This window comes from Mustelus asterias, chromosome 3, assembly GCF_964213995.1.
Source record: "Mustelus asterias chromosome 3, sMusAst1.hap1.1, whole genome shotgun sequence".
Lineage (NCBI taxonomy): Eukaryota > Metazoa > Chordata > Chondrichthyes > Carcharhiniformes > Triakidae > Mustelus > Mustelus asterias.
This window is the reverse complement of record NC_135803.1, coordinates 106201782-106220153: the sequence shown is the minus strand read 5'-3', so window position 1 is coordinate 106220153 and position 18372 is coordinate 106201782. Positions and strand designations below refer to the sequence as shown.

At 41.9% G+C, this 18372-nt stretch overlaps 1 protein-coding gene across 1 annotated transcript in view; it reads left to right on the top strand.

Moving 5' to 3' along the window:
* The first annotated feature begins 9838 nt into the window (after nt 1–9838).
* LOC144491857 (protein bassoon-like) overlaps nt 9839–18372 on the top strand; it is a 517892-nt gene continuing 509358 nt past the window's right edge. The window contains exon 1 of the mRNA XM_078210147.1: nt 9839–10056. Within this exon, the coding sequence (XP_078066273.1) occupies nt 9926–10056 (131 nt within the window). The 5' untranslated portion in view covers nt 9839–9925. The remainder of the gene's footprint in view (nt 10057–18372) is intronic.

Here is an 18372-nt window from a genome sequence, read left to right as displayed (position 1 = left end):
TATATTTTAGCCATAGCCACATGATTAAAATATGGATCACTTTCTGAAATCTAGTTCAAACATAAACAAGAGCTAACATGGAACTGCAGCATGACCTTTTACAGCTTGCAATGTACTGGACTGGTGCCACTGACCCTGACGGCAGTAAGTATATCTCCACCAGGATTGGAAATAGATCCTTTCTTTTCTATTCTTGTGGCAAGATGACATTTTCTCATTGTACTCTGATAGGGGGTGTGATATCATAAGCAGGAGAGCAAAGCTCAAGCAGTTTTTCAATGTCACCTGAATACCAAAATACATTACAATTTTCATGCAGACTTCTAAATAGTTGATATTCCTTATAAATGGTATAAAATAAGAATACTGACATTCCAAAGAAATTCGGAAACAATGGTACTGATGGATAAGTTAGACATCCAAATCTTTCAGACTACACTTGTAAGTGCGACTGATGAATCACACTATCTGGTATAGCATACACACTTCTGATTGAAGCAATTTATTACCACATGACATAAATTGCAGTAATATGAAGTTTTGTTTCACTGTGCTGCATATGTTGTGAGCACCAACTAGAATATATTAAAGTTCATCAGACATTAAAGGCTTGAAATGACACCTAAAACTTAAAATAGTTCATTGTCATCTCTCATAATATTATCTTGAGCATGCCTCTGTGTGCCATTATTTTGATACATACAGATAGATAATGGTGGGTACTGCAGTAATTTGTTTTAAATCGTTTGTTTAGTGTCAGGTAGCCATCAACAAATAACTGACTCATGAGATTGGATCAGGTGATTTGCACTGACCATGTCACTTAAATTGCAATCATGTTTTCATTCACTGTGTTACAGGGAAATAGGCTCCTTATATATTAATGAGGAATAGCACATTCAATTTAATTTTAAGTGCTGTTGGTTGAAAAGATTTTTTAAAAGAAAACAAATTGTTTTTAAATCCAATAAATCATCACAGTCTACTGCTATTACCAAACCACAGTATTTATTTTCTATTGGCTTCATCACGGATGCAAAGTTATTTTGCGAGTTAGAACAGGATAATGCATTTGGGCCCCATAAATTTTATTTTCCTATCCTTTATTCCCGCTCCAAAGTGCTGTCATGTTCTTCTCTTGATGGTATGTGTTTTTGCCAAAGCTCACCACTGATCGTACCCCAGACTAAACAATGGTGACAATCAATCTGGTATGCAGCATTGAACTTGAAAAGTCAAATATCTGATGAGGAAATTTTAAGATGTTGAAGAGCAGTTACTTGGTAATGGAGATTGGATATCAGAACATAGAGTGAACTAGGTTCAGTGTTTACTTTGGCTTAGAAAGAGGTCAGTTATTGCTCTGTGCCATTCCTTTAGCATAGCATGCGTCCATGCTGTGGTCAGGACACAGTGGAAATACATTCATACATTTTATGCAGGGGATAAGCAAGACCAGTTCAGTGTTTAGTTGGCTCCAGAATGAAATGCCTGCTGTGTAGTACACTTGGTAATTGATAACCAAGAGTCAACAGCACTCCAGGGTATTGATGATTGGCAGCCTGTTTCATTGTTGGCACCTGACAAGGTCCAGCCTTTAGTGACAGTTGTCATTCTTCTGATTTAGGCTACACAATCTTGCAAGGCATTTTCTTTATTCATTCGGGGATGTGGATGAAATCAGCAGTTGCAGCATTTATTGGCCATCTCTGATTACCTTTTGAGCAGGTAATAGTCAGCCACCTACTTGAACTGCTGCAGTCAATCATAGAATCCCAACAGTGCAGAGAAGGAGGCCATTTGGCTCATCGAGTCTGCACCGACCACAATCCCACCAGGTCCTATCTCCGTAACCCCATTTACCCTGCTAGTCTGCCTGACACTAAGGGGCAATTTAGCATGGCCAATCAACCTAACCCACACATCTTTGGACTGTGGGAGGAAACCGGAGCACCCAGAGGAAACCCACGCAGACTTGGGGAGAGCATGCAAACTCCACACAGATGGTGACCCAAGCTGGGAATTGAGCCCAGGTCACTGGTGCTTTGAGGCAGAAGTGCTAACCACTGTTAATATTCTCTGTTAATATACACTCAATACTCATTCGCTGCGCTGTTGAATCAAGAGTTAGGATTTTGACCCCAATGATGAAGGAATGGTGATATCTTGCAAAGTCAGGATACTTTGTGACTGTGTGTGGGGCCTTGCCGATGGCATGTCTCCTTTAGTCCACTGCCCTTCTCAGTGCTATGTTGTGGGTTTGGGTGGTGCTGTCAAAACGTGACAAGTTGCTGCTGTGCATCATGTGGATGGTACATACTGCAGCCACATTGCGCCAGTGGTGAAGTAAATGCTTAAGCTGGTGCCAATCAAGTGGGCTGCTTTGTCCTGGATAATGTTGAGCTCTTGGGTGTTTTGGGGGTTGTACTCTTCCAAGCAAGTGGGAAGTATTCCATCATTCTCCTGATTTGTGTCTTGTAGATAATGGAAAGGCTCTGGGGAGTCAAGAGGGGGGTTGGAATAGAATTACCAGTGTATTTAAAGAGAAAATGCTGGAAAATCTCAGCAGGTCTGGCAGATTCTGTAAGGAGAGAAAAGAGCTGACGTTTCGAGTCCAGATGACCCTTTGTCAAAGCTAAAAGGCATAGAAAGTGGGAGATATTTATACTGCAGGGGGAGGGAATGAAAGCTGAGTCATAGCCACAGAAACCGGGGGAAAGACTGCTAATGGCTGGTCAAGGTGGGGTAGAACAAATCATCTGAAGTTGTTGAATTCGATGTTGAGACCGGAAAGCTGTAAAGTGCCTGGCCGGAAGATGAGATGCTGTTCCTCCAGTTTGCATTGGGCTTTGACAAAAGGTCATCTGGACTCAACATCAGCTCTTTTCTCTCCTTACAGATGCTGCCAGATCTGCTGAGATTTTCCAGCATTTTTTCTTTTGGTTTCAGATTCCAGCATCCGCGGTAATTTGCTTTTATGCCTGTGTATTTAGCTGGACAAGCAGTGATAACTTATGCCATGTACTCTGATTACATAAACCATGTGTCTTAAATGGTGAAATTTCAATACCTTTCCCAGTATGCAGGGGAAGGTTCTTAATGCTGGATTTTGCCAACCTGCAACTATGTAGGTTGCAATGATTTGGTGAGTAGGAATTTTCACCAATGGGAAAAATTGTACATTCTGTACTCGGCAAACAGAAGTCTACTTTGCGGATTTCTCTCGTTTGAGTTATAGATTTTTAAGCATGAGCATGATGATACACAGTAAGAAGTCTCACAACACCAGGTTAACGTCCAACAGGTTTATTTGGTAGCCAGATTTAATTTGATTGGTGGTTTGATCAAAAGCATTATTGGTCTGTTGTTGGAAGCAGGTTATGCCTGGAATGGGATGACAGAGCAGATAAGTGTTTTTAAATGTGCTGAAACAAACTTTTTTTATGATCAGTGTGGTGGTCACTTCTACCAATACAAATGAATCTGCGACAGGTATATTGATGAGGATGAGGTCCGATAGGTTTTTCTCCTCCTTGTTGGTTCCCTCACCACCTGTTGCAGACCCAGTCTAGCAGCTATGCCTTTAGTACTCAACAAGCTCAGTCAGATGTGCTGCTACCGAGCCACTTTTGGTAATAGACATTGAAGCCCCCCTCCCCCCCCTTAAAGTATGCTCCATGCGCTTGCCACTCTGTATTTCTTCTAATTGGTGTTCAGTATAGAAAAGTAATAATTCAATGCCTGAAGGGGCATGGTAGGTGGTAATCAGCAGGAGGTTTCCTTGCCCATGTTTGACCTGAGGTTATGTGACTATTTAGGGTCCCAAGTCAATATTGAGGACTCTTTCCCAACTATTACACCCTTGTGTCGGCACCTCCGGCCACCTAGATTTTTCCTGCTGGTGGGATAGAAATATGCAGGAATGGTGATGGTGGTACCTGAGACATTGTCTGTAAAGTATAATTCCATGTGTATGACCATGTCAGACCGTTGACTCATCTGGGACACAGCTCTTCTATGACTTCTTCTTTTAGGCACAAGCCCTCACACATTAGTAAGGAGGACTTTACAGGGTCAACAGGGCTGAAATTCACAAGATGAAGTATAAATTTTGCATGGTTACCCTCTTATGAAGTGTTTTGTGACGCTTTTCTATTTTAAAGGTGCTATGTAAAGCAAGTTGCTGAATAACATAGGTCTGTAATGCCAATGCACATGAAAAATATTTTCCATTATTTTACCATGCATTCTATTTCAGCTTTATCAGCCATTTTTAATATATATATTTTAATTTTAAATGAATAGTATTTGTTCTGTTTTAAACACGGTAATGTAAATAAAAACATTTGTAAATTAATGTACTTTCAGTTTTTTATAGATTTCTGTCTCCCAGTCATAAATGTTCTGTGAATTTAGCCAATGAGAGCAGAAATGGGCAGTTTGTGGATATTTTAGATTTACAGGATATGAAAACATTCTCTGAATCACATGGATTTCAAACACTTCCATAAAATGATTCTACTATTATTCAGTATTGGAACATGACTTTAGTGGTGGTTTGAAATCTGCCCCGTACTCTTTATGACTTTGACCCTCATAGTGATCTCAGGCACCTTCTGATAGGCAATTAATGCCACTCTCCAAATTGTTTTTTAACAAAAGGCTGTATTCATAATACTAATAATAATAATTCATAACACTTCAAATCTGACATTACAAAAGTACAGTACAAATTAATTTCTTTCTATACAATACATTGCACTCTGAAGTTCCTTATTACATTTATAATTACACATATTTACAATTTGCATTTAATTTAAAACAGTCTCCAATGCATAGCACCTGACACAAGTGCCAACTCCCTACTGTATTATGGCAGAAGGAGCTAGACTGTGGACTTTCCCCATTGAGCCTTTGTGGTGGCTGCCCAAGTTTTGATGTATCCTTCAACCTAGATCTTGTACTGTGTTCATCTTCAACACTCAATCATGGACAGTTCCTTGTGCTGGGAGACCAGTGAGTTTTGGGTACAGCAAAGAACAGCTTTCATCAAGTTGACGGTCCTCTAGCAGCAACTGATATTTTTCTCAATGTCTGTCCTGTAAACAGTGTAGAATAAGTGCGGTGCATTACAGAGCTGCTCAGGAGAACCTGGGTAAAACTTATTGCATTGCTTTCCAAGATGTTGTTTGCAAAGGCACAATACAGAAGAAGGTGAATGGTGGTTCTTCTCCACCCCAACCATCTCAAGGACAGCATGCAATGACACTGCGACTATGGTGCATATGAAATATCTGATATGGAGATCCATTCTCAGCACCAGTCAAGTTATCTCATGGTGCCTGTTTGACAGTTCTGGTGATGAAGCATTCTGCAAAATAACTTCAACAGTCTGCTCCAGAGAAACGTCCATCAGAATCTCCTTTTCCTGTAGGGCCTCAAGATTATTGTATGGACCAATGCCTGCTTTGCTTGTGGTCAAAGATGTTTTTATGCACAAATTTTACCATGAAGGACAAATGACATGGCACAATCCAACTGAATGGAGTGTCCTTGGCATTGTGGTCAGATCTATTTTTCACAACATTGGGGATGGTTAGAACCTCAGATGGAACCTTGCTTACATATTAATGGTCCATGCACAGCTAGATGCAGCCACACACAAAGGTGGCTTCTGGATGAGGGTGATTCCGTGAGCATTTTTCCCAATTTATCTAGAGGAGTTAACATTGTACCCTTGCAGACATGGTCCATTTTCAATCTCCAGAAAAAGAGGAAGGTGACTCAAGTAATTGTCACACTGCAGGAGCAGGGTATGAGCCAGATATGTGTCATATTCAACATCACCAATAGCATCTTGCACCTGATGACTGGATTCTTATCTATAGTGGAGAGGGAGCATTGCTCTCGCATGTCCATTTACTGTTCAATGCAAATACCAAATTCTGCTTATAAATACATGAGAATGGCTTGCAGAGAGCTTTCCCTGTTCCTATAAGGAAGGTCCTGAACTTGCTTGCTTCTACCTCACACCAGTGTGGCTGAGGACAGACATTAGTTGGAATTGGGGATCAACTTAGTCTCTTCACTCCCAATTATTGGTGTTCCATATGCTGTATTGTTAGACCAACAAACTCTTGATCTTTGGGTTATAGGGTCTTTCTGAATATGTAATGTAAGCTTTAACTTTAGATTCAAGGTAATTTTCATTTACTGATTTGAGCACTTTATATTTGTTTATCTTGCTTTTGTGGGTTACTGTGACCTAATTAGCATTTGGCTTCAAACAATGTAAAACTACTAAAATCAGAAAAGTAGATAAAGCTAGTTAATATTATGCATCATGTCTATGCTCATCTTCTTTGCCATTAGTAAGATATGGTTGAATTATTAATCTTCAAAATATTATGATCAATGGAATTGCTAGCATTTAAAACATACTTGCAAAGTTAGTCTAGTAACATAGGCTGTTCTGTATCAATTGAGCAAGGTTGCATAGAATACAGGTAATGAAACATTGCACACTATTTCCAACTACGGAATGTTCTCTTATAGAACATTGAATTCTGTCCACTGAAAGGGAAATCCAAATGCAGGAATCATCACTGTTCATTAAAAATTCTTTTTGGATGAAGTTTAGGCTGTGGAAAACTTCTGGCTGTTCATTGACCATTTGGTGCAAATCATTCAGCCATTTAAGATGGCGCAGTGGTTAGCACTGCTGTCTCACAGCATCAAGGGTCTGGGGTTGATTCCAGTCTTGGGTGACTGTCAGTGTGGAGTTTGCATACTCCCTGTATCTGTGTAGGTTTCCTGTGGATGCTCCGGTTTCCCCCCCTCAGTCCAAAGATATGCAGGTTAGGTGGATTGGCCGTGCTAAATTGCCTCCTAGTGTCCAAAGATATGTAAATTAGGCACAGTGTTTTGGGGATAGGGCAATAAGGACAGCCTGGGTAGAATGTTCTTTGAGAATCGGTGCAGATTTGATGGGCTGAATGGCCTCTTTCTGCAGTATTGGAATTCTATGGTTCTATTTCTCTGTTTCCACATCTACTGGCGTGAATTTTCTTACCCTTCTATCTTTGTCATGATTGTCTATGTTTGAAATCTATTCAAACGACTATTCACCCCACTGAGTCCATGCCACCTCTCTGCAGAGCAATCCAGTTAATGAATCCTACTCTCCTGCATGATCCCCCAATAGAGTCATAACAGTTATTGGCACTGTTAAGACCCATCATTTACAAATTAAAATGTCATGGGTTCTCAAATTTAACTGCACACTCCATGTCTTTGTTAACTTATGAGTATGGGAATTGTCAAAGAAATGAAGGTGAACCAGTATTTTGAGCTTTGAGTGATTCATTTCAGATTTTTCCATTTGCTTGTATCACCTTGATGTGATTTTTAAAATTCCAAGTTTGGGACAAAATATTTCAACAGAAAATGCTGGGAAAATTTTTGTAGCTGAACTTTATCTAATGCCATGGAAACTTTACAATTTAGGAGTTCGCCAAACCTTTTAGTTTGGAGAGCCCTAAAAGCTCTGAACAACTGACTTTGCACGATTTAGAAATCCTTGTAATCCTCTGGGACACTAAGTTATGCAGTGCATTAGCTGTATCCCAACAGACTGGGTTTGAAATTGCAAGTTTTGAGTTCAAGCTCCATTTAAATGCTGCCTTGTCAGAGACAATGGGCTGGACTTTGCTGTAAAAGTAACTGTGAAGCTAACAGCATTTCTATTTACTTATACACAAGTCATTCAACAACTTCTAGTGACCACATCCACAGATCTCTAAAGGTTGCCACTCAAGTGGATAGAGCTGTGAAGAAGGCCTATAGTGTGTTAGCTTTTATTAACAGGGGGTTGGAGTTTAAGAGCCGTGGGGTTATGCTGCAATTGTACAGGACCTTGGTGAGACCACATTTGGAATATTGTGTGCAGTTCTGGTCACCTCACTATAAGAAGGATGTGGAAGCGCTGGAAAGAGTGCAGAGGAGATTTACCAGGATGCTGCCTGGTTTGGAGGGTAGGTCTTATGAGGAAAGGTTGAGGGAGCTAGAGCTGTTCTCTCTGGAGCGGAGGAGGCTGAGAGGAGACTTAATAGAGGTTTATAAAATGATGAGGGGGATAGATAGAGTGAACGTTCAAAGACTATTTCCTCGGGTGGATGGAGCTATTACAAGGGGGCATAACTATAGGGTTCATGGTGGGAGATATAGGAAGGATATCAGAGGTAAGTTCTTTACGCAGAGTGGTTGGGGTGTGGAATGGACTGCCTGCAGTGATAGTGGAGTCAGACACATTAGGAACATTTAAGCGGTTATTGGATAGCCACATGGAGCACACCAGGATGATAGGGAGTGGGATAGCTTGATCTTGGTTTCAGATAAAGCTCGGCACAACATCGTGGGCTGAAGGGCCTGTTCTGTGCTGTACTGTTCTATGTTCTATGTGCAGTTTACATGCAGAAATCTGGAAGTTGCTGTCAGATTCCCTGCTCCTACAAATAACTTTTTGAAACAGCATCTCTCTCTCTCTCTCTCTCTGACTCAACATTCAAATATAGAGTTCTTGTACTTACATAGATATGGACTGAACTTGTCATGAAATGTTAAGGTTTGTCCTGTAAGTCTTCAATGGTGTGATAAGTCTCAATTATTACCAAACAACCTCTCCAGCATTGAAAATTAACTTGTATAAGTGTGGAATCTCATTCCTTCAGATTTTAATTGTTGGGGATATTTTTAAATTTAAAACATTTTCTTTACTACTTTTAATCCAATTTTGATTTCTGTACCATAAAATCGAATTCGATATTCCAACTTCCTGATTCAGGCTCATTAAATCTTCTACAATCTGATGGGCTAAGGAGATATGCAGGTGCTTACCCTGTTCACACATGCTCTTTAGAGGGCGCTGTGCTTTTAGGATAGAGGTTACCGGAATTAATGGTTGTTGTCAGAGTGAAGTCTGGTCTAATGATTGTTAAACTGAAGCACTGCCTGCCACTCAATTCAAAAGCAGTGCGATATCTGAGCATCCAAATACCATCACAAGAGCAGTGAGTTATTTAATTTCTGCCATATCCAAAACCAGATTAACTGACGATTCATTTGGGTTTTCTGCGCACTCTGCATAAATTGATTGCCCTGCTTGCCTAACAAATAATTCCCACACGAATTTGATGTGAAAGTTTTTTTGAGATATACTGAGAAATGTGAAAAGGTCTTATAATATTTTCTCAACCAATGTGCAGATCTGTGTAAACTTTTCTTCCAAGAGCATTAACCAAGAATTATTTTCGAAGAGAAATTGAAAAAAAGTTAGAAATTAATAGATACTGATGCTGCAAATTAATAAATTAGGAATAGTACTTTGTAAAAAAAAATCAGGGCCATATCTTGCACGGGCAATTCGGTTGGAAAGAGAATGGAGGTTTTATAAGTACATACAGAAATGCTGCATGTAAATACAGTATGTTGCATGGCACATTGATGTTTTTTGAGATGCTGGAGCCATAGAGATGTTATGTCAATATTAACGGATGTATAAGGGATGGTGAATTCAAGATGTTCTGGAATTTTATTTGATTTATGGTTGGTGGGAGGCATGTAGCTATCACAGGAGATTAAAGGGATTGTGCGCAACCCATGCTAATCCATTCATTCACAAGAACAATGTGGGCGAGAGGCTGCTGCTGGCAGCTGCTTTCTGCGCATGCCGATTACTCGCGCGTGGGAGGTGGGGGAGGAGAGAGGGCGAGGAGCCGCGCAGCCGCAGTGTCGTCCACCGACGCACTTGTTGGAGGGGAGGGTGGGGGTCGAGCAGCGCAGGCGCAGTGAGGCCTCTGAGGGGAGGAGGAGAAGATGGTGTTGATGGCGGAGGGGGAGCTTCGTTGAGCGGCAGCTTCGGCTCGATATGGGCAACGAGAACAGTCTCGAGACCGGAGAGCTGGAGCCCATCTCGGCGCCGGCTGCAGCAGCAGCACCGCCGCTGAAAGTGGCCGCGGCCCCGAACGGAGCGGCTGGGGGACGGGCGGCAGCCGGCAGGTTAGTTAGCGAAGCGGAGCCCGGGCGGGACGGGGGAACCCCTAGAGCGGCCAACACACCCGGCCCAGCCCCCGGGGTCACCATGATGACCTGAACTGCCCGAGCAGGCCCCCGGGGGGCCAGCAGCAAGGAGGGGGCCCCGGGGTGCTGAGCTTGGCAGCAGCAGGAAGCTGAATCCAAGAGGGCAGGTTTGCAATTGCACTCACCAAATGCAACCTGATTTTTTAATAAAAAAAACTAGAGTAAAGCAAGGGTTTGTGGCACATTCTGATGTTTGCTGCTCTTTAAACTGTCGCCCAATTGAAATGCAGTGCAGGAAGGTTGTGCCTGGATAGCAGGCGAGATTTGCACCTAGGTTGATGCACATACACACTCCGAGTGTCCATAAACCACAGAGGGCAGCGGGATTGAGCGGGCAGGAGGTGAATTCGCAAAGCGAGCTGCAGAAATCATTTGGTGGTTCATTTCTTTTTTAAAAAAATAACCAAATAATGCCAGCGGATTTCGGAGAGGGAGGACATTGCAGCCACCGTATGCATGTTGAATGAAATGCAACAGGAAGCTGTCAGCCAAGCAGGGAAGCAAAAGGGGCATGGGGGAGGAGAGTTGCTCAAATAATCAACTAGGAAACGTACCGAGAAGCAGATCAAGTCAGTAATGAGACGGTAGGCAGACCGGCTCTGCAGTTCCTTGGAAGAAAGAGGGATTTGTTCTAGGTCGTCACATTAAGTGCCCGAGATGTGTGTTTGTGTTAGTAGTTTTCATCTGAGTCTGGTGGATCATGATCTACCATAAATTATAAACTCAAAAAAAATTCAAAGTGATGGGGCAAAAGTCAATGTTTCAAAATGTTGTATCAGATGCTAGTGCTGAACCTAGTGGCTAAAAATCTGATCTTTTGAAGATTGTTCCGTTCCTTTTGCGTACTTTTGATAGAGTAATAAAAGCTTCAGAGCACAAGAGTGTAGATTTGATGAACCCCATTGTACCAATGTATCTATGAAACCGATGTAATAGTTCTTGCTGAGCATGGAGTATCGGCGTCAGATGTCGCTGTCCTTTCAGAACCACAGCACACCGGGGGGAACGCTAAGAGTTAATTTTTTGCTGCTCCTTATCAATATCGGTAGATCTTCCTGTAATTTCTTCAGATTCACATTTTATTCAGATATCAACCGTTGAACCTTTTTTCTATGTCCTGCTGAATGATGGAATTTTGTCCTAAAATTTGGAACAACTGCAAATAGACAGTTTGTGGCCATTGCTGTTCCTATCGGAGAGAGGAAGAACTGTACTCGGAGGGTGGATGGATGAATAATTGGGCAAAGCTTATTTTCACTGACAGCTCTTTCTGTGTTACATATGTCGGGTTGCTTAGTTGAAAGAAGGGTGATCGGAAATAATTGCTAGCTTCACTGCTTGGTTGAGTGCAGCCAGGCAGAACGTTTGAGGGTTAAAATATGAAGAAAGGTTGGTGTTCTTTGCCAACAGCGTTCGATAATTAGGATTGTTCCTTCCGTATATCTATTACCAATTCGTATTGTGTTCTATGATTATTAATTGAAGCTTTATTTCTTTAATACACCCGCATCATTATGTTACAAAAGTCCGTATGCGCGCACACGCTGATCGCTTCGTACTGCTGTTAGCACTATATCCCCAAGTAACGCGTGCCGGTATTAGGAGCTGTCTCTTTCAATACTATTCTATAATAGCACTTTGTTTCTCTGTGTGGTGCTGAAACGCGGAACACTTCGCTGTTGGGAGCTGTCTATTTCAGAACCACGTGTGTGTGTGTGTTTTAATCAGTCAAGCACCTACGTGTGTGTATCAGCCGTGCTATCTGTTTCAACATCATCTCTCCTGCATGAGAATAGGTGTTACAGAGGCAGTAGGTTTGAGAGTTTGTGTGTTGATGCTGGGTGGGAGCTTTCAGTTTCTGCATGCGCGTCTATGATCGATCCAAACCAGGCTAAATCTCCTCGCACTCGGGGGAGCGCTGTCCATTTCAGCACTATTTTCTTACAAACATGCAGCTTCTCCAGTTTTCAGAATTCGTGATCTTTGGTGTGATTTTTAACAGCTAATATACAATTTTGACGAACGATAACTTAACGTTTGACTTATTACTACACCAATATTGCTTAAGGATCAAATACCACAACTAGGACGCGTCTGACGTTTGAGTAATGTATTATCATTGAATCCATACAGTGCAGAAGGAGGCCATTTGGGCCATCAAGTCTGTATTGACTCTCTGAACTTGTGCTGAGACAATTACCCAGGCCCTTTTCCCTGTCCTATCCCCATAACCCCCCACATTCCCCATGGCTAATCCATCTAACCTACACATCTTGGGACACCAAGGGACAATTTATCATGGTTGGTCCACCTAACCTGCACATATTTGGACTGTGGGAGGAAAGTGGAACACCCGGAGGAAAAAAACACGAACACACACACACATACCAAACTCCACACAGTCACCCAAGGTCAGAATTGAACCTGGGTCCCTGGCGCTGGGAGGCAGCAGTACTAACCATTATGCCACTGTGCCATCATCATCAGAATCATTCCTTCCAATGAATGTGAAATATCGAGTCAACTCAGTAATCACAGGGTTAATTTTGTATAACAGTCTAGCCATACTTGACTGGGTCCCTTGATCCAATCCCGATTCAATAACTTTACACACTGCAAATGGTGCAGAACTGAATCCGTTGGTAAAGATGTCTTAGTAACATTTATAAAGGAAACAAAGCTTAAGTAAATGATGAGTCTAGCTTTCAAATAATTTAAAAATTGTACTGGGGACGTACCACTTTATCTTGGTTAACTAGGTTTTAGTTACAGAATTTGGTACAATTTCTTGGTAAAATTTGGTTTTTGATTTCGGTGTATTTAGAAGTAGCACATTTTGCTTTTTAAGGCGTGCATCACTTTGTGGAATATTTGCTTCAGATTGCTGTGCAAATGTGTATATTCAGTGTTCAGGAAGGAGTAAGTAAATGTAGCAGCAAATACGTGCTGAAGAAATTGAGGAATCTGTCTCTTGTACACATTTATAATTGCATTTTTTAAAAAGATGGAATTCAAGTTTTAAGAAAATTCTTGATTTGCAGTATTTCTCTGCTTAGTGCTGGGTAAGGGAAGATAGATTGCAGCAGATGTTGAAACGCTATCCATCACATTACCACTTGGCAGCATTTATACTTCACTGTACAATGCCAAAATATGGACTATGCATTTTAAATATGTGATTGAGAAATTAAGATATACAATTTAGATTTTAAAAAAGATTTGAAGGATAGTTTTATTGAAAAAAAGTTGGAAAATGTTAGCCTTGCTCTATATTTTTCCTAATTTTCTGGCCTCTTCAGCAAGTATTAACATATAGTGCTTGGGTGTCAGCTCTACAAGCACTGAGATCCATCTGGTAATTCAACCAAGTGACCATCCTTCATTAGTATCAGCAGGTTATTTGATTGAGTACATATCACAGCAAAGTATTATCCTTTGTTTTCCTGCTCAGGCACACTGAAACAGTTGTGTTGCTTCTCCCCATAAGATGGCTACACGCACCAAAGAGCAGGCAGTGAACTTGCAAGTTTTCTAGTTTATATCAAAGAATATCATACCCACTATCCTGTTAAACCCTATTAACCTTTTTGGTATAAAATTAAATGCTTTTGCAATAACTGTGCATTTGGAATTTAAATGATATAAATCACACACACCGTTCAGATAAATATGCACTGAACGTTTAGAGCTCTTGCAACATTTTCAACAGCGTTTCTCAAGAAGGTGGTTCACCACCACCTTTTCAAGTGCAATAAAGTTGGCTTTGCCAGTGACTTTACCTGCACCCCATGAAAGAATGTGAAAAAAATCTTTCCGACACTGTAGCTGTTATAACTTTTCAAAATAGGCTCAATTTAGCTTTATCCTGCCAATGTAAGGTTTGGAAGAGTAGCAGAATGAGCATGGCACATTGGGATTTTTGCCGCACAAAGTCTTTTCTGGATTCCTTCTCTTCAGACATAAATATGATGGTCTGCTAGTTGAATTGTTAGTAATGAAATGTTGTTGGTGATCTACACTGTTGGGTTATAGTGCTAGTAGAAATCCAGTGCCCTGGTCTAAAAATCTATACAACATAAATTCTAATCCTGACATTGCAACTTGTCAAATTTAATTCATTAAAAAAAATAGATCTGCAGTAAAATGCTGGCAGGTGTAACCTTGTCAATGAAGCTGTCTGATGTGCTAAAAACTAAACTGGTTCACCAGTGTTCGTTGGGGAACAACGTTGCCCATGCTTACCTGATCTGACTGATACGTAACTGTGGTTCCATGCCAATGCAGTTGCATTTTTCATTATTCATTCAAGGGATGTGGGCTTTGCTGGGTAGGTCAGCATTTATTGCCCATCCCTAATTACCCTTGAGAAGATGCTGCAGTCTTTGAGGTGTAGTACATCCACAGTGCTGTAAGTGAGAAAGTTGCAGGATTTTGGCCCAGTGACAGTGAAGGAACAGTGACGTATTTCCAAGTCAGGATGGTGAGTGGCTTGGAGGGGGACTGCCAAGTGTTGGTGCTCCCATGTATCTACCGCCTTTGTCCTTCTCGATGGTCATGTGTATGGAAGGTGCAATCTAAGGACTCTTGGTAAATGCATCTTATAGATGGCACACACTGCTAGTGTGTGTCGGTGGTGTGAATGTTTGTGGATTGAATGCCATTGTGGATTGCATTGTCCTGGATGGGATTCAGGGTGGGCTGGCTCGATTATAGAGGACAGAGTAGCGGTGAAAGGGTGTTCTTCAGAATGGAGATTTGTAGCTAGTGGTGTTCCGCAGGGATCAGTGCTGCAACCTCTGTTGTTTGTAAATGATCGGGAGGAAAAAGTGGGTGATCTAATCAGTAAGTTTGTGGATGACACGAAGATTGGTGAAGTTGCTGTTAGTGCCGAGGATTGTCAGAAGATACAATAAGATATAGATTGGAGACTTGGGCAGAGAAATGGCAGATGGAGTTTAATCCAGACAAATGTGAGGTGATGCATTTTGGAGGATCAAATTTAGGTGTGAATTATATTGTAAATGGTGCAACCCTTAGGAACATTAATATACAGAGGGATCTGGATGTGCAGGTCCACAGTTCCCTAAAAGTGGCAACATGGGTGGCCAAGGTGATTAAGAAGGCATATGGCATGCTTGCCTTCATCAGCTGGGGCATTGAGTACAAAAGTTGGGAAATCATGTTGCAGCATTTGGAGTATTGCATGCAGTTCTGGTCACCACATTACCAGAAGGACATGGAAGCTTTGGAGAGAGTGCAAAGAAGGTTCACAAGGATGTTGCCTGGCCTTGAGGGTGTTGACTATGAGGAGAGGTTGAAAAAACTAGGATCATTTTCACTGGAAAGATGGAGGCTGAGGGGAGACCTGATGTGTCTACAAAATTAAGAGGCATAGACAGGGTAGATAGAGACTTTTTCCGAGGGTGGAAGTGTCAATTACAAAGGGGCACAAATTCAAGGTGAGAGGGAGAAAGTTTAAGGGAGATGTGTGGGGGATATTTTTCATGCAGAGAGTGATGGGTTCCTGGAATGTGCTGCCAAAGGAGGTAGTGGAAGCAGGCACATTAGCAACGTTTAAAAGGCATCTGAATGGTACATGAATAGGGAGGGAATAGAGGGATATGGACCCTCTATTCCGAGTAAGGGCAGAAGATTTTATTTTGGCTAGTTAGGGCATCATGATTGGCACAGGTTTGGAGGGTCTAGGGGCCTGTTCCTGTGCTATATTTGTCTTCGTTCTTTGTGTCAAGCTTCTTGAGTGCTGTTGGAGCTGCACACATCCAAGCAAGGGGACAGTGTTCCATTACGCTTCTGATTTGTGCCGTGTAGATTGTGGACAGAATTTGGAGGACCAGGAGGTGAGTTACTTGCTGCAGGATTCTGAAACTCTGGCCTACTCTTGTGGTGATAGTATTTGGGTGGCTAGTCCAGTTTAGTTTCTGGTTAATTGTAACCCCCAGGCTGTTGATAGTGGGTGATTTGGAGATGGTAATTTTGAAGATCATGGGGGCAATAGTTAGATGCTCTCTCGCTGGAGATAGTCATTGCCTGGTACTTTCGTGGCATGAATGTTCCTTGTCACTTGCCTGTCCAGGTCTTGCTGTATTTGGACATGGAATGCTTCAGCATGTGAGGTGTTAAGAATGGTGCATAATAATGTGCAATCATCATCGAACATCCCCGCTTCTGACTTTATGATGGAAGGAAGGTCTGGAAGATGGTTGGGCCTAGGACACTACCTGAGGGACTTGAATGGTGATGTCCTGGAACTGAGATACTGACTTCCAACAATCGCATCCATCTGCTTTTGTACCAGGTATGACTCCAACCAATGGAGATTTTCCTCCAATTCTCATTGACTCCAGTTTTGCTCAGGTTGCTTAATGCTATATTCAGTCAACGTTTTCTTGATGTGACCGACAGTCTCTCTTGCCTAACCTCTTGAGTTCAACTCTGGATCATGTTGATACCAAGGCTGTATCAAGTTCAACAGCTGAGTGGCCCTGGCTGAACCCAAACTGAACATTAGTGAGCAGGTGACTGCTATGCAAGTGCTGCTTGATAGTATTGTTAATGACCCCTTTAATCACTTTACTGTTGGTCAATAGTAGGCTAATTGGCCAGGGTAGATTTGTTATGCTTTTTCTGTACAGGACATAGTTGGGTAAATGCCAGAATTATAGCTGTACTGGAACAGCTTGGCCAGGGGTGAACATTTTAGAGCGCAAGTCTTTGGTAGTATTGCTGGAATATCATCCTGGCCCATAGTTTTTGCAGTATCCAGTGTCTTAGTCATTTTTAGTATCACGTGAGTGAATTGAATTGGCTGAAGACTGGTATCTGTGATGTTAGGAACTTCTGGACGCAGCTACTTGGCACTTCAGATCATCCACTTGGCACTTCCGGCTGAAGATTGTCGCAAATGCTTCAGCCTTATCTTTCACACTGATGTGCTGGACTTCTCATTTATTAAGAAGGGGATATTTGTGGAGCTGCTTCAATGGTCCAACATCATTCATCATTGGGTGTGGCAGGACTGCAGAGCTTAGATCGGAGTGCTCTGTTCGTTGTGGAATAGCCTTGGCTCTGTCTGTCACTTGCTGCTTATGCTGTTTGGTATGCAAATAGTTGTAGCTGCACCAGGTTGGCAACTTGCTTTTAGGTGTGCCTGGTGCTGTCCCTGGCATGTACCCCTGCACTCTTTGTTGAACCGGAGTCGATCCCCTGGCTTGGTGATAATAATAGTGGGAGATGTGTTCAGCCATGGGGTTACAGATTGTGGTCGAGAACAATTCTGCTTTGCTAATGGCCCACCTTCCTCATGATTGCCCAGTCTTGAGTTGTTAGGTCTGTTCAAAATCTATTTAATTTCAGACAATGTTCTCCTCCATGTAAAGAAGGGACTTAGTTTCCATAAGGACTGTGTGATGGCCACTGTTACCAATACTGTGAAGCACCAATGCATCTGCAGTTTGCTGAGGATGAGGCCACGTATGCTTCTCACTTGGTACTTGCCACAGATCCAGACTTGCAGCTATGCCTTCCAGGACTCAACCAGCTTGGGCAGTAATGGACTCATAGGTGGTCTATGGTAACATTGACAATGGCAAAGGTAGACTCAATCCAATAGACTCTGTACTGTCCTCATCATTATCATTTGGGGACTGATGCCAAATTTGGGAGAGCTACCTTAAAGACTAAACAGTTAGATAGAGTCATGTTCACAGAATCGTTCCCATCAGCTAACACCCGACAAGCAGAACAGACACGGGTGCTGGAGGGGAGCTGTGCAATTGGATGAGAATGGCCCTTGGAGTTGTAAGCATTGATTTCTGATCCCATGGAGTCTCGAGGCTTCAAGTCTGACATGGGCAAGCAAATTTCCTGCTGATTCCCATCCTCGTATGTCTGATGTTGATTACCACATTGTTGAAGTACTAAGGGTGGCAAGCAAAGGCACTAAGTATATTCTGAGCAGAGGACTTTAGTGTCTTGGACTAGGTCAAAACATTGTGAATGTGCTGTTACTCCATAAATTGTAGCAATTCAAGATGAGCAATAAATATTGACCTTGCCAGTAATGTTCACACCTGGAAAATGAATTTTAAAAATATTTTGAGACTACAAAAATGAGGAATTTTAATAATTTTGCAATGCCATAGGTTTTATATACTTATCTGAGAAGATGTCTACAAAAACTACAGCTTGGCGTTTTCGCTAGATTAAGATTTTATC